At 45.2% G+C, this 21,115-nt stretch overlaps 1 protein-coding gene across 1 annotated transcript in view; it reads right to left on the bottom strand.

The window, feature by feature from the left end:
* shank1 (SH3 and multiple ankyrin repeat domains 1) overlaps window positions 1-21,115 on the bottom strand; it is a 276,665-nt gene that overhangs the window by 121,725 nt on the left and 133,825 nt on the right. The window contains exons 9-13 of the mRNA XM_034189594.1: window positions 20,800-20,877; window positions 20,371-20,437; window positions 18,564-18,733; window positions 2,990-3,111; window positions 2,509-2,657 (exon numbers count right to left, since the gene is read on the bottom strand). Coding sequence (XP_034045485.1) covers window positions 2,509-2,657; window positions 2,990-3,111; window positions 18,564-18,733; window positions 20,371-20,437; window positions 20,800-20,877 — 586 coding nt within the window. The remainder of the gene's footprint in view (window positions 1-2,508; window positions 2,658-2,989; window positions 3,112-18,563; window positions 18,734-20,370; window positions 20,438-20,799; window positions 20,878-21,115) is intronic.

Raw genomic sequence — 21,115 nt, 5'->3', positions numbered from 1 at the left:
CTTCCTTTTCTCTCAAAAATTCTTGAAAGGGTAGTTGTAAAACAGCTAACTGATCATCTGCAGAGGAATGGTCTATTTGAAGAGTTTCAGTCAGGTTTTAGAATTCATCATAGTACAGAAACAGCATTAGTGAAGGTTACAAATGATCTTCTTATGGCCTCAGACAGTGGACTCATCTCTGTGCTTGTTCTGTTAGACCTCAGTGCTGCTTTTGATACTGTTGACCATAAAATTTTATTACAGAGATTAGAGCATGCCATAGGTATTAAAGGCACTGCGCTGCGGTGGTTTGAATCATATTTGTCTAATAGATTACAATTTGTTCATGTAAATGGGGAATCTTCTTCACAGACTAAGGTTAATTATGGAGTTCCACAAGGTTCATTCACTTTATACATGCTTCACTTAGGCAGTATTATTAGACGGCATTGCTTAAATTTTCATTGTTACGCAGATGATACCCAGCTTTATCTATCCATGAAGCCAGAGGACACACACCAATTAGCTAAACTGCAGGATTGTCTTACAGACATAAAGACATGGATGACCTCTAATTTCCTGCTTTTAAACTCAGATAAAACTGAAGTTATTGTAACTGGCCCCACAAATCTTAGAAACATGGTGTCTAACCAGATCCTTACTCTGGATGGCATTACCCTGACCTCTAGTAATACTGTGAGAAATCTTGGAGTCATTTTTGATCAGGATATGTCCTTCAATGTGCATATTAAACAAATATGTAGGACTGCTTTTTTGCATTTATGCAATATCTCTAAAATTAGAAAGATCTTGTCTCAGAGTGATGCTGAAAAACTAATTCATGCATTTATTTCTTCTAGGCTGGACTATTGTAATTCATTATTATCAGGTTGTCCTAAAAGTTCCCTGAAAAGCCTTCAGTTAATTCAAAATGCTGCAGCTAGAGTACTGACGGGGACTAGAAGGAGAGAGCATATTTCACCCATATTGGCCTCTCTTCATTGGCTTCCTGTTAATTCTAGAATAGAATTTAAAATTCTTCTTCTTATTTATAAGGTTTTGAATAATCAGGTCCCATCTTATCTTAGGGACCTCGTAATACCATATCACCCCAATAGAGCGCTTCGCTCTCAGACTGCAGGCTTACTTGTAGTTCCTAGTGTTTGTAAGAGTAGAATGGGAGGCAGAGCCTTCAGCTTTCAGGCTCCTCTCCTGTGGAACCAGCTCCCAATTCAGATCAGGGAGACAGACACCCTCTCTACTTTTAAGATTAGGCTTAAAACTTTCCTTTTCGCTAAGGCTTATAGTTAGGGCTGGATCGGGTGACCCTGGACCATCCCTTGGTTATGCTGCTTTAGACGTAGACTGTGGGGGGTTCCCATGATGCACTGTTTCTTTCTCTTTTTGCTCTGTATGCACCACGCTGCATTTAATCATTAGTGATTGATCTCTGCTCTCTTCCACAGCATGTCTTTTTCCTGGTTCTCTCCCTCAGCCCCAACCAGTCCCAGCAGAAGACTGCCCCTCCCTGAGCCTGGTTCTGCTGGAGGTTTCTTCCTGTTAAAAGGGAGTTTTTCCTTCCTACTGTCGCCATGTGCTTGCTCACAGGGGGTCGTTTTGACCGTTGGGGTTTTTCTGTAATTATTGTATGGCTTTTGCCTTCGATATAAAGCATCTTGGGGCAACTGTTTGTTGTGATTTGGCGCTATATAAATAAAATTGATTTGATTTGATTTGATTTGAAGGAGTTATAGGATTCTGTGATTGGAGAAACTGTACAGTGTTGCATCAATAGTTTTGTGGCTGACTGGAACAGAGAAGGATTTTCTTCAAAAGAAAAGAAATTTCAGCAAAGGTTCTCCAGAAATCACATGGAAGACTTGAGCCTAGATTTGATAGTTTTTCTTGTTGTAAAATCCTTCTCTGCTTCACTCCACCATGAAGCTATAACTCATGCAATAAACAAAAGTTGCATTATTCATCTAGTTTCTCAAATCACAGCTACAGACACCTGTAGCTCCATCAGAGTTCCCACTGGTGTCCTGGTGGTTCTCTTCACTTCTCTTCTTCTTGCAAGGTCACTCACTTTTGAGATCTGTCTATTCCCCACAGATTCATCAGACAGTTCCGTAGTGTTTGTATCTATTAATGATTGATGTAAATAATGTCAGAGACATATTAAGTGACTTGGACATTTGTGTATCCGTCCCGTCACTGTCTGCACGAGCCGGTTTGCTTCTGACAAATCAGTCTACAGTACAAACACATCTTGTCTGGTTGACTCCAACTTCCTTACGGTGGTGGACAGATGCAGAATTGTGTCACTGTCCAACTATTTATGGACCTGAGTGTTTGTCTGTCCAACCTGCCTGATTCAATCCCTCAGCAGAGTCCATGTTAGAACCAGGTGTAAACAGCACCAGTAACACTGAACATGTAAACACGCAATTCACAAGGAAGACAACAAAAACAGGGTGTATGAACACCTTCAGTGGGTACCAGGTCTCTGAAACACTGAGACATTTTTACCTTTGACTCTGTCCCCCTTGCTGAAGCTGATTTCTCTCTCTCCCTGGGCAGAGTGAGTTCGAGTGGCTACAAAAACCCGTCCAGGGACGGCACTGTAGAGACGTCGCCGCTGGCCTGGGGTTTGAGCAGCAGTGCTGGCAGGGGTGGGCCTGAGGTAGAAAGGTGGGACATGGGCATCGATTCACAACCTTTTTTAGGTGAATCACAAATCACAAATTGTACTACATTTACATGCACCAAAATGTCCCCAGCAAACAGTCCAAACCATCCCCAGAGACCCTCTGAGACATGTCTCACTGAAATACAACATAAAATATTTGAAAGTTTAACAAATCATATTTAAGATTGAAACGCAGAAACATCCAAAACAATGCATGACTTTAATCAGCCAACTGGAAGCCACTTTGCACCAAAGAGACAAAAACATCCAAAACACCGAAGAGACTGATGTGTCCTCCATGTTGCTGTCTTTGTCTCTCACCCCTGTCTCCGGCTTTGCCTGCTCCGGTCCTCCTTCTCTCCAATCCTCCCTCGAGACGGAGAACGTGTCCTCGCCCCTCTGGGACTGCTGGAGCTCCTCAGCGTTCCTGTGTGTTTGTAACCCTGTAGGGGTCAAATCATACCACACGTTACACACATGTGCAGTATTTTCATGGACTTGTACTTACATGCAATAACAGACATGGTAAATTTGGATTTTTTTCTTTATTATGCATATTATTTTTAAAGTGTACCGTGATATGCAGATTCATGCTGAACACATTCATCAGCACCATCAACAAATCTGTTTGCAGCAGTTCCACAACAATTTCTGCTCATCTTAACCTGATAACCTACTGGATTGTTTGAACACCAGCAAGAGTTGAGCTCCAGTACCGCTATGTCACATCTACTAGTGCACCATTAATGCTCCTTTAACCTCCACTGGCCAACGTTGGAGACTTAGCCGGATGCACCACCTCCTCTGGATACTTTGTCGCGAAGAAATGCATAGAAATATGTTGAAATGTGAAAGCATATTTCAAACCTGTCTCGACGACATAACAGTGACGAAATCGCAGACTTACGTCAAGTTTATATAGGCTACATCACATAACGTCTCAAATGTCGAGTCAGCAATTAGTGCCACCAAGCTACGCTACTGCTCCTCGGAGCGCGCTACCAGTGCGCCCACCCTCCAATGGCCAAAGGTGAGCTACGCTCTCAAACATGGAGTTCCCACAGTGCAACGTCGCCACCCCCCCACCCCCACTGAGCTGCGTTGACCTGCACTGAAGACAGGAAATTCTGACTCCTGGAGCGAAGCTTGTGCTGTATTTAAAAGATATTTTTAAGAATCTGCTACATCAGACACTTCATGTCACAGTGTGAACGAATCCTAACATTGTTAGTTACGGCATCTTCTCTGACTGTACTGACCCAGTCCCAACTTTAACGTTCTCTAACATCCATGTTTACAAGAACGAAATAACCCTCCTGATGCCTCCTCATTTGATGTTCATCAATTAAATGGCTCGTTAATTATCGACTTTTCTTATACAAAATGTACATTTATGAGCTGACAAACAGACTCATCACTGCAACTACAAAGGACCACCATGAGATCACAATTTATTTTCAGCAACGTCACACATATTAACTCAAACAGATGATGGACAGTTCGGTCCATAAATATTCGGACAGCGAGACTCTCCACAATGGAAATGAAATGAGATTTTCAGCTTTAATTTATCAGTTTTTAACAAATGTATCGTATAAGCATTTTGAAAATTACAGCCATATAATATAATATAATATAATAATTCTATATGTTAGAATTAAATCATGATCATTTTTACAGCTGGTTTTCATGATGGAGTATTGTATTAGATGGTAAATTAGCAGTTCTCAAAACCTGGGTGACTGTGTCAGAAAGAAATGAGTGAGGAAAGCCACCAAGACATCCATAGCAGCTCTGAAGGAGTTATAGGATTCTGAGGCTGTGATTGGAGAAATTTATCAAAGTGCAAATTTTGTCTATTCTGTCAACAAATACACAGAGAAGGATTTTCTAAAAATAAAGAGACAGCTACAGTTTGCCAGAAGGCACATGGGAGACTCAAGGTTAAATTTGAAAGGTTTTCTTATTTGAAAACCCTTCTGTGATCCATCCCACCATGAAGCCACAACCTAGGTGTCAAAATCCAACCCCACGTCCGTCTGTCATGACACCTTGGTGACAGATCAAGTAGGGGTTTACCTGTTGGGGTGAAATACAGTGGGGACCTTGTGTGCCCCAAGGTCGGTATGGTAACTATAAAGGCCCAACAGGAACCCTGAACACAAGATGGCTAACGGGGATGAAACAAGAAGTCCTCAACAGCGGCTCAAATGGAGGACGTGGCAGTTTATAACCCAGTGGTTGTGTAAGTGGATGAAGGCTGCAGCCATCGGACCACGTTTATGTCAGCATGCAACGGCCTTCCCACATTAAACAAACCCTCGCAGAGGCATCTCTGGATCAACCCTGGTCCACTATCTCATCCAGAAATCGATAAAGAGACGATTTTTCTCGCTGTCAAGGCATTACCACGAAACTGTTCAGCTTGAGGGATATGATTTTTTTGCAATAAACAGGAAGAATAAACGAGGTGGTGGTGTGGCACTTTATGTAAGTTCTAATCACCAATGTGAAATTATACATACGTAGTATGTCATTTTTGTTGTGAAAGTGTAGTGACACGGACCCACAACAGGGGGCATAAATGAATGGACAATAGAAGGAGTTAAATTTGAACACTTTACTGTTGTGAATGCCACAACCACACACAGCAGATTATAGAATAAATACAAAGTCAATGGATAAAGGTGTCGTGTGGGCAGGCTCGACGATAGGAGACGTCCGTCTAGAGAAGAACCGGAACCACACGATTTCCTCCGCCACCAAACCCGAAGGTTACTGGAGCCACCAGGTCCCGAGTCCCTCAGGTGGCCACCGTCTCCGCGTGTCAGATCTGGTACTGCTGGCGAAGAGCAAAGACAGTCAAGTGTGGGTGTGTGTACACCCAGTAACAACAACGGTGGGAATTCCACCTCCACCTCTAACACACACTTGTGCAGCGTCTGTCTATTCACTTATCTGGCGGAAAGCAGAACGAAGCAGTCGCGGCCCACGCCGGTCCTCCGGGGAGACAGCTGCAACAATGTATCTACTGGAGTCAATATTGGAATATTCAGGCTGAGAGTATTACCTCCGTAGAAGAACGATATCTCGGCGACGTGGTGGAGGTGTCATCCTGCTTTTATCCGGGGTGAGTGCAGATGATCGGTGACAGCTGTCATAGTTGATGAGTGACAGCTGTCACCTCGGCTGTTCCTGTGAGGCGGCAGCGCCCTCTCGTGCCTGAAGCCCGCACTTCAGGCAGGGCGCCTTCTGGTGGTGGGCCAGCAGTACCTCCTCTTCTGGCGGCCCACACAACAGGACCCCCCCCTCAACGGGCGCCTCCTGGCGCCCGACCAGGCTTGTCCGGGTGGCGACGGTAGAAATCAGCCAGGAGGGCCGGGTCCAGGATGAAGCTTCTCTTCACCCAGGAGCGTTCTTCGGGTCCATACCCCTCCCAGTCCACCAAATATTGGAAACCCCGGCCCATTCGACGGATGTCCAGGAGCCGGCGCACTGTCCAAGCTGGCTCCCCGTCGATGATACGGGCAGGAGGCGGCGCCGGACCGGGTGTACAGAGGGGTGAGGTGTGATGTGGTTTCAATCTTGAAACGTGGAATACTGGATGGATCCGCAGTGAGGCCGGGAGTTGGAGCCTCACTGTGGCGGGACTGAGGACCTTGAGGATCTTGAAGGGCCCTATGTACCGGTCCTTCAGTTTGGGGGAATCCACCTGGAGGGGAATGTCCCTTGTGGATAGCCACACTTCCTGCCCGGGCCGATATGCGGGAGCCGGGGACCGTCGACGGTCTGCATGGGTCTTTGCCCTCGTCCGGGCCCTCAACAAGGCATCTCCGCAGGTGGGCCTGGACCGAGGGTACACCGACCTCTCCCTCCACCACAGGAAACAAAGGGGGCTGGTACCCCAGACACACCTCGAACGGGGAGAGGCCGTGGCAGAGGACACTTGGCTGTTATGCGCATACTCGATCCAGGCCAGGTGTTCACTCCAAGCCGTCGGGTGTGCGGATGTGGTACATCGCAGGGCCTGCTCCAGCTCTTGGTTAGCCCGTTCAGCCTGTCCGTTGGTCTAAGGGTGATACCCAGATGAGAGGCTCACGGTGGCCCCCAGCTCCCGGCAGAAACTTCTCCACACCTGCAAGGAAAACTGGGGACCACGATCTGAGACGATGTCTGTTGGTATCCCATGCAGACGTACGACATGGTGGACCAAGAGATCCGCTGTCTCCTGGGCCGACGGGAGCTTCGGGAGGGCCACGAAGTGGGCCGCCTTGGAGAACCGGTCCACTATCGTGAGGATGGTGGTGTGCCCCCGGGACGGCAGGAGGCCCGTGATGAAATCCAGACCAATGTGGGAACAGGGGCGATGAGGCACAGGAAGCGGCTGGAGGAGTCCCTGTGCCTTTTGGTGGTCCGCCTTGCCCCTGGCGCAGGTGGTGCAGGCCTGGATGTAAGCCCGGATGTCAGCCTCCAGGGACACCCACCAGAAGCGCTGCCGGACCACTGCCACCATCCTATGTACCCCTGGGTGGCAGGAGAGCTTGGACCCGTGACAGAAGTCCAGGACGGCAGCCCTGGCTTCTGGTGGGACGTATAGTCTGTTCTTTGGCCCTGTTCCGGGATCTGGGATCTGTGCCAGGGCCTCCCGGACGGTCTTCTCCACGTCCCAGGTAAGGGTGGCCACGATAGTGGGCTCCGGTACAGTGGTTTCCGGTGGATCCGACAGCTCGGTTTTGACTTTATTTTCATGCACCCGGGACAAGGCATCCGACCTCTGGTTCTTGGTCCTGGGGCGGTAGGTGATTCGGAAGTCAAAACGGCCGAAGAACAGTGACCAGCGGGCTTGCCTGGGGTTCAGCCGCCTGGCGGTCCTGATATACTCCAGGTTCCGGTGGTCAGTAAAAACCGTGAAAGGCACAGACGCTCCCTCCAACAGGTGTCTCCACTCCTCAAGAGCCTCTTTCACTGCTAGGAGTTCTCGATTGCCCACATCATAGTTCCGTTCTGCTGGGGTCAACCTGTGGGAGAAATAGGCACACGGGTGAAGAACCTTATCGGTCTCTCCGCTCTGGGATAGCACGGCTCCTATCCCTGAGTCAGAGGCGTCCACTTCAACCACAAACTGGCGACTGGGATCGGGCTGCACCAAGACGGGTGCAGTCGAGAAGCGCTGTTTCAACTCCCTGAATGCGGCTTCGCACCGATCCGACCAGGTGAAGGGGACTTTTGGAGAGGTCAGGGCTGTCAGGGGACTAACTACCTGACTATACCCCTTAATGAACCTCCTGTAAAAATTGGCGACGCCGAGGAACTGTTGCAGCTTCCTATGGCTCGTAGGTTGGGGCCAGTCTCTCACCGCCGCGACCTTGGCCAGATCCGGGGCGACAGAGTTGGAGGAGATGATAAACCCCAGGAAGGACAAAGAGGTGCGATGAAACTCACACTTCTCGCCCTTCACAAACAGCCGGTTCTCCAACAACCGCTGCAGGACCTGACGTACATGCTGGACATGGGTCTCAGGATCCGGAGAAAAGATGAGTATATCGTCCAGGTATATGAAGACGAATCGGTGCAGGAAGTCCCGCAAGACGTCATTAACCAAGGCTTGGAACGTCGCGGGGGCGTTGGTGAGGCCGAACGGCATGACCAGGTACTCAAAGTGACCTAACGGGGTGTTAAATGCCGTCTTCCATTCGTCTCCCTTCCGGATCCGAACCAGGTGATACGCATTCCTAAGATCCAGCTTAGTAAAGATTTTGGCTCCATGCAGGGGGGTGAACACGGAATCTAACAACGGCAACGGGTATCGGTTGCGAACCGTAATCTCATTCAGCCCCCTGTAATCAATGCATGGACGGAGTCCGCCATCCTTCTTGCCCACAAAAAAGAAACCTGCACCCATCGGGGAGGTGGAGTTCCGGATCAGCCCGGCAGCTAATGAGTCCCGGATGTAGGTCTCCATTGATTCGCGCTCAGCTCGTGAGAGGTTGTACAGCCTGCTGGACGGGAACTCAACGCCTGGAATCAGATCAATGGCACAATCGTACGGACGGTGCGGGGGAAGGGCGAGTGCCAGATCCTTGTTGAAGACATCAGCAAGATCGTGGTACTCAACCGGCACCGCCGTCAGATTGGGATGGACTTTGACCTCCTTCTTAGCATGTAAACCGGGAGGAACCGAGGATCCTAAACACGCCCGATGGCAGGTTTCGCTCCACTGAACCACCACCCCAGACGGCCAATCAATCCGGGGATTGTGTTTCAACATCCACGGGAAGCCCAAAATCACGCGGGAGGTAGAAGGAGTCACAAAAAACTCGATCTCCTCCCGATGATTCCCAGACACCACCAGAGTTACAGGTTGTGTCTTGTGCATGATTAAAGGGAGAAGGGTGCCATCTAGTGCCCGCACCTGCAATGGCGAAGGAAGCACCACCAGAGGGAGCCCTACCTCCCTTGCCCATCTGCTGTCTAGCAGATTCCCTTCGGACCCCGTGTCCACCAGTGCTGGGGCTTGAAGGGTTAAATCCCCACTCAGGATGGTAACTGGGAGTCGTGTGGCAATATGTGTGTGTCCCACGTGAATGTTATGACCCCCCCGTAGCCCAGTCTCTAAGGACGGGTGTTGTCGTTTTGGCCGTTTGGGGCAGTTTTTCTGTATGTGCTCTTTTGAGCTCCAGAGAAAACACTCCCCGCGGACCAGCCTCCTCATTCTGTCAGCTGTTCTCATTTTGGCCCTGTGCGTTTCCCTAGCAACGTCAGCAGGGGGAGCTGTTGCCCCACGGAGCGCTGCGGCTGTGGAGCGTGGGGAGGGCGGAACCTTTTTGAACCCGGAAGGGAGAAGGACGGCGCGTGCCCGGCCACGTCCTTCGCCTCGCTCCCGATGGCGTTCCTCCAACCGATTGTCTAACCGTGTAACGAGATCGATAAGCCCATCTAAATCCCGCGGATCTTCCTTAGCTACCAGGTGCTCCTTCAGGACCGACGACAGTCTGTTTATGAAGGCGGCGCGGAGCGCAACATTATCCCAGCTGGACCTCGCAGCTGCGATGCGGAAGTCGACTGCATATTCGGCTGCGCGCCGGCGCCCCTGTCGCATTGACAGCAGCACTGTTGAAGCGGTCTCTCCTCTTTTAGGGTGATCAAACACTGTTCTGAACTCCCTCACAAACCCAGTAGAAGAGGTAAGGAGCCGTGAGTTTTGCTCCCAAAGTGCTGTAGCCCAAGCGCGTGCCTCACCACGAAGCAAGTTAATAACATAAGCCACCTTGCTGGCGTCAGACGCGTACATCACGGGTCGTTGTGCAAAGACGAGCGAACACTGCATCAGAAAGTCCGCGCACGTCTCCACGCAACCTCCGTACGGCTCTGGGGGGCTTATGTATGCTTCAGGGGATGGTGGGAGGGGTTGTTGAACGACCACTGGAACATTCATATCTTGCACAGGGTCGGCAGGAGGAGGAGCTGCAGCAGCGCCCTGAGCGCTCGCTGCCACCTGTGCGGAGAGAGCCTCCACCCTGCGGTTCAGGAGGATGTTTTGCTCGGTCATCTGATCCAACCGAGCCGTAAAGGCGGTGAGGATGTGCTGCAACTCACCAATCACGCCTCCTGCAGACGCCTGTGCACCCTGCTCTCCCATTGGCCGTTCAATCGCTGGGTGACGCCCTCGGAGTCCATGACGCTGGCCGAGATATCCTGTTGTGAAAGTGTAGTGACACGGACCCACAACAGGGGGCATAAATGAACAGACAATAGAAGGAGTTAAATTTGAACACTTTACTGTTGTGAATGCCACAACCACACACAGCAGATTATAGAATAAATACAAAGTCAATAGATAAAGGTGTCGTGTGGGCAGGCTCGATGATAGGAGACGTCCGTCTAGAGAAGAACCGGAACCACACGATTTCCTCCGCCACCGAACCCGAAGGATACTGGAGCCGCCAGGTCCCGAGTCCCTCAGGTGGCCACCGTCTCCGCGTGTCGGATCTGGTACTGCTGGCGAAGAGCAAAGACAGTCAAGTGTGGGTGTGTGTACACCCAGTAACAACAACGGTGGGAATTCCACCTCCACCTCTAACACACACTCGTGCAGCGTCTGTCTATTCAGTTATCTGGCAGAAAGCAGAGCGAAGCAGTCGCGGCCCACGCCAGTCCTCCGGGGACACAGCTACAACAATGTATCTACTGGAATCAATATTGGAATATTCAGGCTGAGAGTATTACCTCCGTAGAAGAACGATATCTCGGCGACGTGGTGGAGGTGTCATCCTGCTTTTATCCGGGGTGAGTGCAGATGATCGGTGACAGCTGTCATAGTTGATGAGTGACAGCTGTCACCTCGGCTGTTCCTGTGAGGCGGCAGCGCCCTCTCATGCCTGAAGCCCGCACTTCAGGCAGGGCGCCCTCTGGTGGTGGGCCAGCAGTACCTCCTCTTCTGGCGGCCCACACAACAATTTTCCTTCGAAAATATCATGGAATGTGTTACAGTTGAAATTAAATGTAAAAAAATATCAAAAAAAATATAATTATAAGCTGCGTTTATAGAGCTCCAGGATCAGATATCAATACTTTTGTGGATAGACTGACTGACATGTACAACACAATTAATAATAACAAGCTTTTGTTTGTCTGTGGAGACTTTAATATTGATTTTTTAAACCCTTATGTTCAATTACAAATAACTGAATTTATAAACTCTATGTTTTGTATGGGTCTATATCCTGTGATCAGACATCCAACAAGGATAACTGTAAACACATCAACACTCACTGACAACATATTAACAAATGCCATTGTAGGGAATATAACACGTGGAATACTTATTTCCGATTACCTGTGCTGCTCCACAGCCTGTCTAGTGTCGGATTCCCTGTTTGGGAATCCGCTAGCTTAGCGTAACTACTAGCTCTTAGCCGTTTTAGCATGGCGGCTTCTCCTGTCTCTCCCGTACTTTTCTGCTCTGGGTGTGAAATGTTTAGTTATTCCTCGGCCTCTTTTAGCAGTAACGGTACATGTAATAAGTGCAGCTTATTCGTAGCTTTGGAGGCCAGGCTGGGCGAATTGGAGGCTCGGCTCCGCACCGTGGAAAATTCTACAGCTAGCCAGGCCCCTGTAGTCGGTGCGGACCAAGGTAGCTTAGCCGCCGTTAGTTCCCCCCTGGCAGACCCCGTGCAGTCGGGAAGGCAGGCTGACTGGGTGACTGTGAGGAGGAAGCGTAGCCCTAAACAGAAGCCCCGTGTACACCGTCAACCCGTTCACATCTCTAACCGTTTTTCCCCACTCGACGATACACTCGCCGAGGATCAAACTCTGGTTATTGGCGACTCTGTTTTGAGAAATGTGAAGTTAGCGACACCAGCAACCATTGTCAATTGTCTTCCGGGGGCCAGAGCAGGCGACATCGAAGGACATTTGAAATTGCTGGCTAAGGCTAAGCGTAAATTTGGTAAGATTGTAATTCACGTCGGCAGTAATGACACTCGGTTACGCCAATCGGAGGTCACTAAAATTAACATTGAATCGGTGTGTAACTTTGCAAAAACAATGTCGGACTCTGTTGTTTTCTCTGGGCCCCTCCCCAATCAGACCGGGAGTGACATGTTTAGCCGCATGTTCTCCTTGAATTGCTGGCTGTCTGAGTGGTGTCCAAAAAATGAGGTGGGCTTCATTGATAATTGGCAAAGCTTCTGGGGAAAACCTGGTCTTGTTAGGAGAGACGGCATCCATCCCACTTTAGAGGGAGCAGCTCTCATTTCTAGAAATCTGGCCAATTTTTTGGGATCCTCCAAACTGTGACTGTCTAGCGTTGGGACCAGGAGGCAGAGCTGTGGTCTTATACACCTCTCTGCAGCTTCTCTCCCCCTGCCATCCCCCTATTACCCCATCCCCGTAGAGACGGTGCCTGCTCCCAGACCACCAATAACTAGCAAAAATCTATTTAAGCATAAAAATTCAAAAAGAAAAAATAATATAGCACCTTCAATTGCACCACAGACTAAAACAGTTAAATGTGGTCTATTAAACATTAGGTCTCTTTCTTCTAAGTCCCTGTTGGTAAATGATATAATAATTGATCAACGTATTGATTTATTCTGCCTAACAGAAACTTGGTTACAGCAGGATGAATATGTTAGTTTAAATGAGTCAGTCAACACCCCCGAGTCACACTAACTGTCAGAATGCTCGTAGCACGGGCCGGGGCAGAGGATTAGCAGCAATCTTCCATTCCAGCTTATTAATTAATCAAAAACCTAGACAGAGCTTTAATTCATTTGAAAGCTTGTCTCTTAGTCTTGTCCATCCAAATTGGAAGTCCCAAAAACCAGTTTTATTTGTTATTATCTATCGTCCACCTGGTCGTTACTGTGAGTTTCTCTGTGAATTTTCAGACCTTTTGTCTAACTTAGTGCTTAGCTCAGATAAGATAATTATAGTGGGCGATTTTAACATCCACACAGATGCTGAGAATGACAGCCTCAACACTGCATTTAATCTATTATTAGACTCTATCGGCTTTGCTCAAAAAGTAAATGAGTCCACCCACCACTTTAATCATATCTTAGATCTTGTTCTGACTTATGGTATGGAAATTGAAGACTTAACAGTATTCCCTGAAAACTCCCTTCTGTCTGATCATTTCTTAATAACATTTACATTTACTCTGATGGACTACCCAGCAGTGGGGAATAAGTTTCATTACACTAGAAGTCTTTCAGAAAGCGCTGTAACTAGGTTTAAGGATATGATGACAGTGGACTCATCTCTGTGCTTGTTCTGTTAGACCTCAGTGCTGCTTTTGATACTGTTGACCAAAAAATTTTATTACAGAGATTAGAGCATGCCATAGGTATTAAAGGCACTGCGCTGCGGTGGTTTGAATCATATTTATCTAATAGATTACAATTTGTTCATGTAAATGGGGAATCTTCTTCACAGACTAAGGTTAATTATGGAGTTCCACAAGGTTCTCTGCTAGGACCAATTTTAATCACTTTATACATGCTTCCCTTAGGCAGTATTATTAGACAGCACTGCTTAAATTTTCAAATTAGAGAATTTGAGACAGCTCTTGGACTTAGTGGAGAGGGAACTACAAAAATTTAAATACTGGTTTGACTCTAATAAATTATCACTTCATTTTGGTAAAACTAAGTGCATTATATTTGGAAATAAGCCTAGAAATTTAAGCAGTAAATTATTGTTGAATGGTACTGAAATTGAAATTGTATCTCAAACTAAATTTCTTGGAGTTTTTGTTGATGACAAGCTTAGTTGGAAAACTCATATAAAACATACTGAGTCCAAAATATCAAAAGTTATTACTATCTTGTACAAAGTACAATACTTTCTCTACCAACATCCGTTGGTTTCATTGTATCACTCTTTACTTGTCCCTTATATGACTTACTGCATTGAAGTTTGGAGAAATACATATAAAACAAATACTAATCCAATATACCTGTTACAAAAAAAGCTATAAGAGTGATAAGTAAAAAACCATATCGTGAACCAACAAATTAACTGTTTGTTTGTCTTCAGTTTTGAAATTTTATGACTTGGTTGATTATTTTACAATGCAGATAATGTATAAAGTTAAAATGGACTCTTGCCTTATCATGTCCAGGAGCTGTTTAAAATGAGAGAGTCCAGTTATAATTTGCGTGGAACTTTGGTGTTTGATAGAAGAAAGATTCGAACTACTGCTAAAAGTCACTGCATTTCTGTAAAGGGTGTTAGAGTGTGGAATGACTGTTTGGATTGTATTAAAGTATCCAGTACATTGGCTTGTTTTAAAAGACTGTATAAAAATAATATATTAACTTGTTATAGTTTGAGTAATTAAGTAAATTGCCTGTGTGGCTATTTTTTGTTTGTCTGTTGTATTACTTTGTATGTTGTTTCATTGTGTTACATTGCTGACTGGTAATTGTTTTTGTGTTTATTTTTTGTTTGTACACAAACTGATGGACGTGGTGGGCGTTTAGAAGCTTTTGCTTCTGTCCACACCCTTTCAGCCACACTAAATTGGTAAATTGTTTGAGTTTTATGTTTTAATTTTTGTTTTCTCTTGACTTCTTTTGTAAATGAGAGATTTTGTTCGTGCGTGCTGAATAAATCATTCATTCATTCAACTGTGTCCAGATGATGCAACAGACAAAAGTAGTCTGTCTGATTCCACTGATTCATTCAGACCCACTTCGTCCTTCGACAGCTCTTTGGTCTTGGCCATGGTTGAGTTTGGAGTCTGACTCTTTGAGGCTGTGGACAGGTGTCTTTTATACAGATAATGAGTTCCAACAGGTGCCATTAATACAGGTAACAGGTGGAGGACAGAAGAGCTTCTTAAAGAAGAAGTTACAGGTCTGTGAGAGTCAGAAATCTAGCTTGTTTTTGGTTGACCAAATTCTTATTTTCCACCATAATTTACAAATAAATTTGTAAAAAAAAATCCTACAATGTCATTTCCTGGATTTTTTTTTTTTTCTTTTTCATTTTGTCTCTCATAGTTTGCATAGTTGGTTGGCTTGTTTTATGCCGGATGCCTTTTTTCTGATGCAACCCTCCTCATTTATCCAGGCTTGGGACCGGCACTCAGAATGTACTTGCTGCACACCCCATGTGGCTGAGTTAAGTGAGGGCTGCTATGAAGAGGATGAAGAGTGGAAAGGCAGTTGGTCCAGATGACATTCCAGTGGAGGCATGGAAATGGAGGTGGGATTACACCAAGGATCAGCTCTGAGTCCTTTCTTGTTTACAGTGGTGAGGGACAGGTTGATGGATGAGTTCAGACAGGAGTCTCCATGGACTTTGCAGATGACATTGTGAGCTGTAGTGAGAGTAGAGAGCAAGTTGAGTCTAGTCTGGAGAAGTGGAAATATGCTCTGGAGAGAAGGGGAATGAAAGTCAGTAGAAGCAAGACTGAGTACATGTGTGTGAATGAGAGGAAGCCCAGTGGAATAGTGCAGTTACAAGGAGTAGAAGTGGTGAAAGTAGATGAGTTTAAATATTTGGGGTCAACTGTTCAAAGTAATGGAGAGTGTGGTAGAGAGGTGAAGAAGAGAGTGCAGGCAGGGTGGAGTGGGTGGAGAAAGGTGGCAGGAGTGATTTGTGACAGAAGAAGAGTGAAGGAGAAAGTCGACAAGACAGCAGTGAGACCAGCTATGTTGTACGGTTTAAAGATGGTGGCACTAACAAAAAGATAGGAGGCAGAGCTGGAGATGTTGAGATTCTCTTTGGGAGTGATGAGGATGGACAAGATTAGGAATCGACATATCAGAGGGACAGCTCAGGTGGGACGGTTTGGAGACAAAGTCAGAGAGGCGAGATTGAGATGGTTTAGACATGTGCAGAGGAGGGACCCAGGGTATATAGGGAGAAGGATGCTGAAGATGGAACCACCAGGTAGAATGAAAAGAAGGAGGCCAAGAGAAGGTTTCTGGATGTGCTGAGGGAGGACATGCAGGTGGTTGGTGAGACAGAGGAAGATACAGAGGACAGGGTGAGATGGAAACAATTGATCTGCTGTGGCGACCCCTAACGGGAACAGCTGAAAGACAAAGAAGAAGAAGTCTCTCATAGATGAAGTGTACCTTTTCTCTCAAAAATTCTTGAAAGGGTAGTTGTAAAACAGCTAACTAATCATCTGCAGAGGAATGGTCTATTTGAAGAGTTTCAGTCAGGTTTCAGAATTCATCATAGTACAGAAACAGCATTAGTGAAGGTTACAAATGATCTTCTTATGGCCTCAGACAGTGGACTCATCTCTGTGCTTGTTCTGTTAGACCTCAGTGCTGCTTTTGATACTGTTGACCATAAAATTTTATTACAGAGATTAGAGCATGCCATAGGTATTAAAGGCACTGCGCTGCGGTGGTTTGAATCATATTTATCTAATAGATTACAATTTGTTCATGTAAATGGGGAATCTTCTTCACAGACTAAGGTAATTATGGAGTTCCACAAGGTTCTGTGCTAGGACCAATTTTATTCACTTTATACATGCTTCCCTTAGGCAGTATTATTAGACGGTATTGCTTAAATTTTCATTGTTACGCAGATGATACCCAGTTTTATCTATCCATGAAGCCAGAGGACACACACCAATTAGCTAAATTGCAGGATTGTCTTACAGACATAAAGACATGGATGACCTCTAATTTCCTGCTTTTAAACTCAGATAAAACTGAAGTTATTGTACTTGGCCCCACAAATCTTACAAACATGGTGTCTAACCAGATCCTTACTCTGGATGGCATTACCCTGACCTCTAGTAATACTGTGAGAAATCTTGGAGTCATTTTTGATCAGGATATGTCATTCAAAGCGCATATTAAACAAATATGTAGGACTGCTTTTTTGCATTTGCGCAATATCTCTAAAATCAGAAAGGTCTTGTCTCAGAGTGATGCTGAAAAACTAATTCATGCATTTATTTCCTCTAGGCTGGACTATTGTAATTCTTCCTGTTAAAAGGGAGTTTTTCCTTCCCACTGTCACCAAGTGCTTGCTCACAGGGGGTCGTTTTGACCATTGGGGTTTTTCTGTAATTATTGTATGGCTTTGCCTTACAATATAAAGCATCTTGGGGCAAGTGTTTGTTGTGATTTGGCGCTATATAAATAAAATTGATTTGATTTGATTTACCTATGATGAAAATTACAGACCTCTCTCATCTTTCTAAGTAGGGGAACTTGCACAGTCAGGGACTGACTAAATACTTTTTTACCCCACTGTATATAGACTTGTTGGAGCTGGACTGAATCGCAACGTGTCTAAATTCTGTGTTTGGACGATGGAAGTGTAGTTCCAGCATATCCGTCTTTGCATGTTTGACACTTCCTTGTTGTGCTTTTGTTTTTTGTTATTCGTAGTTTGGTCAAAGCAGATGGTCACCCCTTTAAGTCTGGTCTGCTTGAGGTGTCCTCCTACCATGTTCAGTTCCTCCAATTACATCCACGGATGAATTCAGAGTTGGTGGTCTTGGTGGTTTCCCTCACAAGTCTTTGTCTTGATCGGTCACTCAGTCTTTGAGAAGTTCCTACTCCATACAGATTTACCATACGATTTGAATTTCTTAATGACTGACACAAATGAAGTCCAAGACATATTCAGGGACTCGGGATGTTCCTGTACCCATCCCCTAACTTCTCTCAAGAAAACCGGCTGTAAAAGTGATTTGTATTCAGAGTACTCCTTTAATTTAAGCAAGAAACACTTAAATTTTTCCTGAAATTAACCATTAGATACTCTACCTGCTATTATGTATCTATAGATTTGTTTTGACCACAGGTCATTTTGACTCCATGCATTTTGATTCATTTGCTGTGTTAAAAGGTTCAATCTCACTGAAACTGGAGGTCGTGAACAAATTCAAAGTCATCTTCCACCATCTCCCAGAGTTATGAATATTTATGAGTGATTTGTAGTTTTGGCAGACATGGTCGTGTCTCCAACGTATTTTCCAATTTGCTTTTGGATTGCAGCAGCAACCAATAAGAAACAGCATTAAAGAGTAATTATAAGTAATGATGTGTTTGTGGTTTCCTCGGTCTCTGTGTTTGTACGTATCTTAAGAACACAGAATCAAATTCTGATCACACTTGGCAGATACGCTGGATCCACGGATGGGAAGAAGTGATTTTTGTGAGGTTTGGAGAATAATCAAAGGTCAAATTTTCATCAGTGTGCTGATATATGAATAAATATCAACTTTTATGGGCAATGAGATTGGATAAATTACTGTTTGTCTATTTCATTGTTTAAATTGCAGAATTTTCTCTTGTTACTGTGGAATGTGGTCGTGGTGTTGATGACATTCGATCTAGATTCTTATTCGGAGTCTGGTAAGGTTTCTTAAAGTTGCCACTCTACACCGTTCATCTCACTCTCACACCTGCACAGAGACGATGTTGGTACCCGAGGCGTTGGGCACTGCCATCCACTCTGGAAAGTTCATGCTGTTGTCACTGTTGGCCCGTAGGAAAGGATGAGGATGGGGTATTGTCAGAGTCCGGGTGCTCTCCCGCCGCTGGGGGGCGTACTTTGGAGACTCCAAAAAGGGAACTGGAAGTGGACATTTTTTTTTTCATTACACTTGTTTCTGCTCTTACTTTTTTACATTTTCTTTCATTCTTGTGGACTTTTCAAGCAGTTGTGTCCACTTAACCCTCTGAGGTCTCCAACTGTTTTCCTCAATTTTTCAAAACCTTCAGTAATTCGCCTTTTAAGGGACTTCTTTTGAGTATAATGCCAATGTGTTGCATATCAAAATGTTCAGAAGAATCCCAGTTTTCAGAATATGCCAAAATATTTCGGCTCTACATCTGAGAAAATTAAATACCTTTTTTAGAAAATTCTTCAAACCTTTATTCGTGTGGATGAACTATTTTGGTGTGAGAAATGGGTTATATGAAGAAAATTGTATATCAATGTAAATAAATGAAAACACCCATTATTACACAGTACATTTTGCAGAGTAAAATATACTCTGCCAGGATAACATTTGGTCCCAGTCCAAATAGAGTTAAATATACTCTGTCATAGTGTAAATTCAATTCTATCACAGTGTAAAATCAACTCCATCATGCTGTGAATGACTCTTATTGGAAGTGAAAAACTTCAATTGACAAAATGGTAAAGCTGATTTCACTAAACTCTATTTGGACTGGGACCAAATGTTATCCTGTCAGAGTATATTTTACTCTGAAAAATTTACTGTGTATCATCTAGATGTTTTCTGTCTTTACTCAATGCAGAAATATCCATAAATATTTGTCATTGGATAACAAATGGAAAGTCTATCAAAAAATGCTTTTTTACTGCATTCATGGGGGCTTGTAGATCATAGAAAAAGGAAATAGCCTTTCCACGTTTTTTAATCACAGTATGCTAATGTCTGTAGGACTGATTAAAAAGTCAGGGCTGTTCTTCTAGCATCTACAGTGGTTTATTGGCAGTATGAATTAATCTGACTCCTGAACAGAGTGATGGTTCACCCTGAATGAGCCTGTTGAAACAGCAGAGAAACGGAGAGAGCAAGAGAGACAGACAGACAGTGAGAGAGGGGGAGAGAGAGAGAGAGAGAGAGAGAGAGAGAGCGAGAGAGAGAGAGAGAGAGAGAGCGAGAGAGAGAGAGAGAGAGATAGAGAGAGAGAGAGAGAGAGAGAGAGAGAGAGAGAGAGAGAGAGAGAGAGAGAGAGATAGAGGCCCATGTGACTTTCTCCAAGCTCTTTGATTGGTTGTAAGGCAAAGATCATCTACAACAGGGATTGAAACTAGAGGTGGTACGCTGCCATTTCAGGAAGTGGTCAAAATGACTCTGTGATGTTCCATTACTGATTTATTAACAGAAACATGAGACGGACACTCCAACGCATCCATCAACCTCAGAGGGTTAAAACACAGTCCTGCTGTAAAAGCCAAGTTGGATTAATGGAATGCATCTCACATTTCCACAACTTTTTGCACATTCCATGTTTTGATGGAGAATATGTTGTTTTGTTTGCTAAATTTCAGAAAACAGGGAAAGGGTAAACCTCATTCACGTCTCCAAAATAACACGCAATATGAAATGTGATGTACAGTATTATGTTTAATGTTTATTATGTTTTATGTCCACTAAGCCCATGTGGACTTGGCAAATAATGTGGGTGACTGACAAACTAATTAAGAATAATAATACAAAGACCTGAAGTACTTACCCACATCTGTATCCCGGTGATTTTTGATAATTTCTCCAAGCTCAAAGTGACCAGACATTACAGCCACCTGTAGAATAAATTGATTAACGAATAAATAAATAATGCTGTTCCGGGTATCATATTCCTTCTGCACATGAAGTGGCACACTTCAGTTGCATGATGTTTGTGCATGTACATACGCACACACACACTCACGTACATAGAAAACACACTGCCTCAGCTGCATTCTTTTGCAGAAAGTTAACATATCCAGATAAAAGGGGTCACACACAACACGACCCTGGGGACCTCTGCGTGCATCACAAGGCACGAATGCTTTAGAGTGAAATGAGGTCCTGGTGCTTTCTGCTGTCTTTCTGGACCCCACAGACACCCAACACGTGTAATTAGCCATGAGGCGTGAGGCGCGAGGTGGGAGGTGCTCCTTACCTGGAATGGGGTCTGCCCACTGTTATTCTTGGTGTCTTTATTTGCTCCCCTGTAGAGCAGAATTCGTGCACAGCTTTCCTGCAAGAAACAGTGTTAGTTTAGTATAAATATGTTGTAACAGCCACGTTGTTGAGGTGTAGTGAACCATCAGCTCGCGTGCGCACCCTCCACTGACCGCCTTGTTGTTGGCCGTTGGCTTCTCACTCAGTATAAACAACACTGATCTTCTTCTCACTGAGAAACATGTTGCTTCAGGTTATTTTCAAATTATTTAGGATTTTAAAGTAACTGCTCTGCCACTGAATCTGAATCTCAG

This window comes from Thalassophryne amazonica, chromosome 16, assembly GCF_902500255.1.
Source record: "Thalassophryne amazonica chromosome 16, fThaAma1.1, whole genome shotgun sequence".
In the NCBI taxonomy this organism is placed as follows: Eukaryota; Metazoa; Chordata; class Actinopteri; order Batrachoidiformes; family Batrachoididae; genus Thalassophryne; species Thalassophryne amazonica.
Note: the sequence above shows the minus strand (reverse complement) of the source record. Positions and strands in the feature narration are given on the sequence as shown.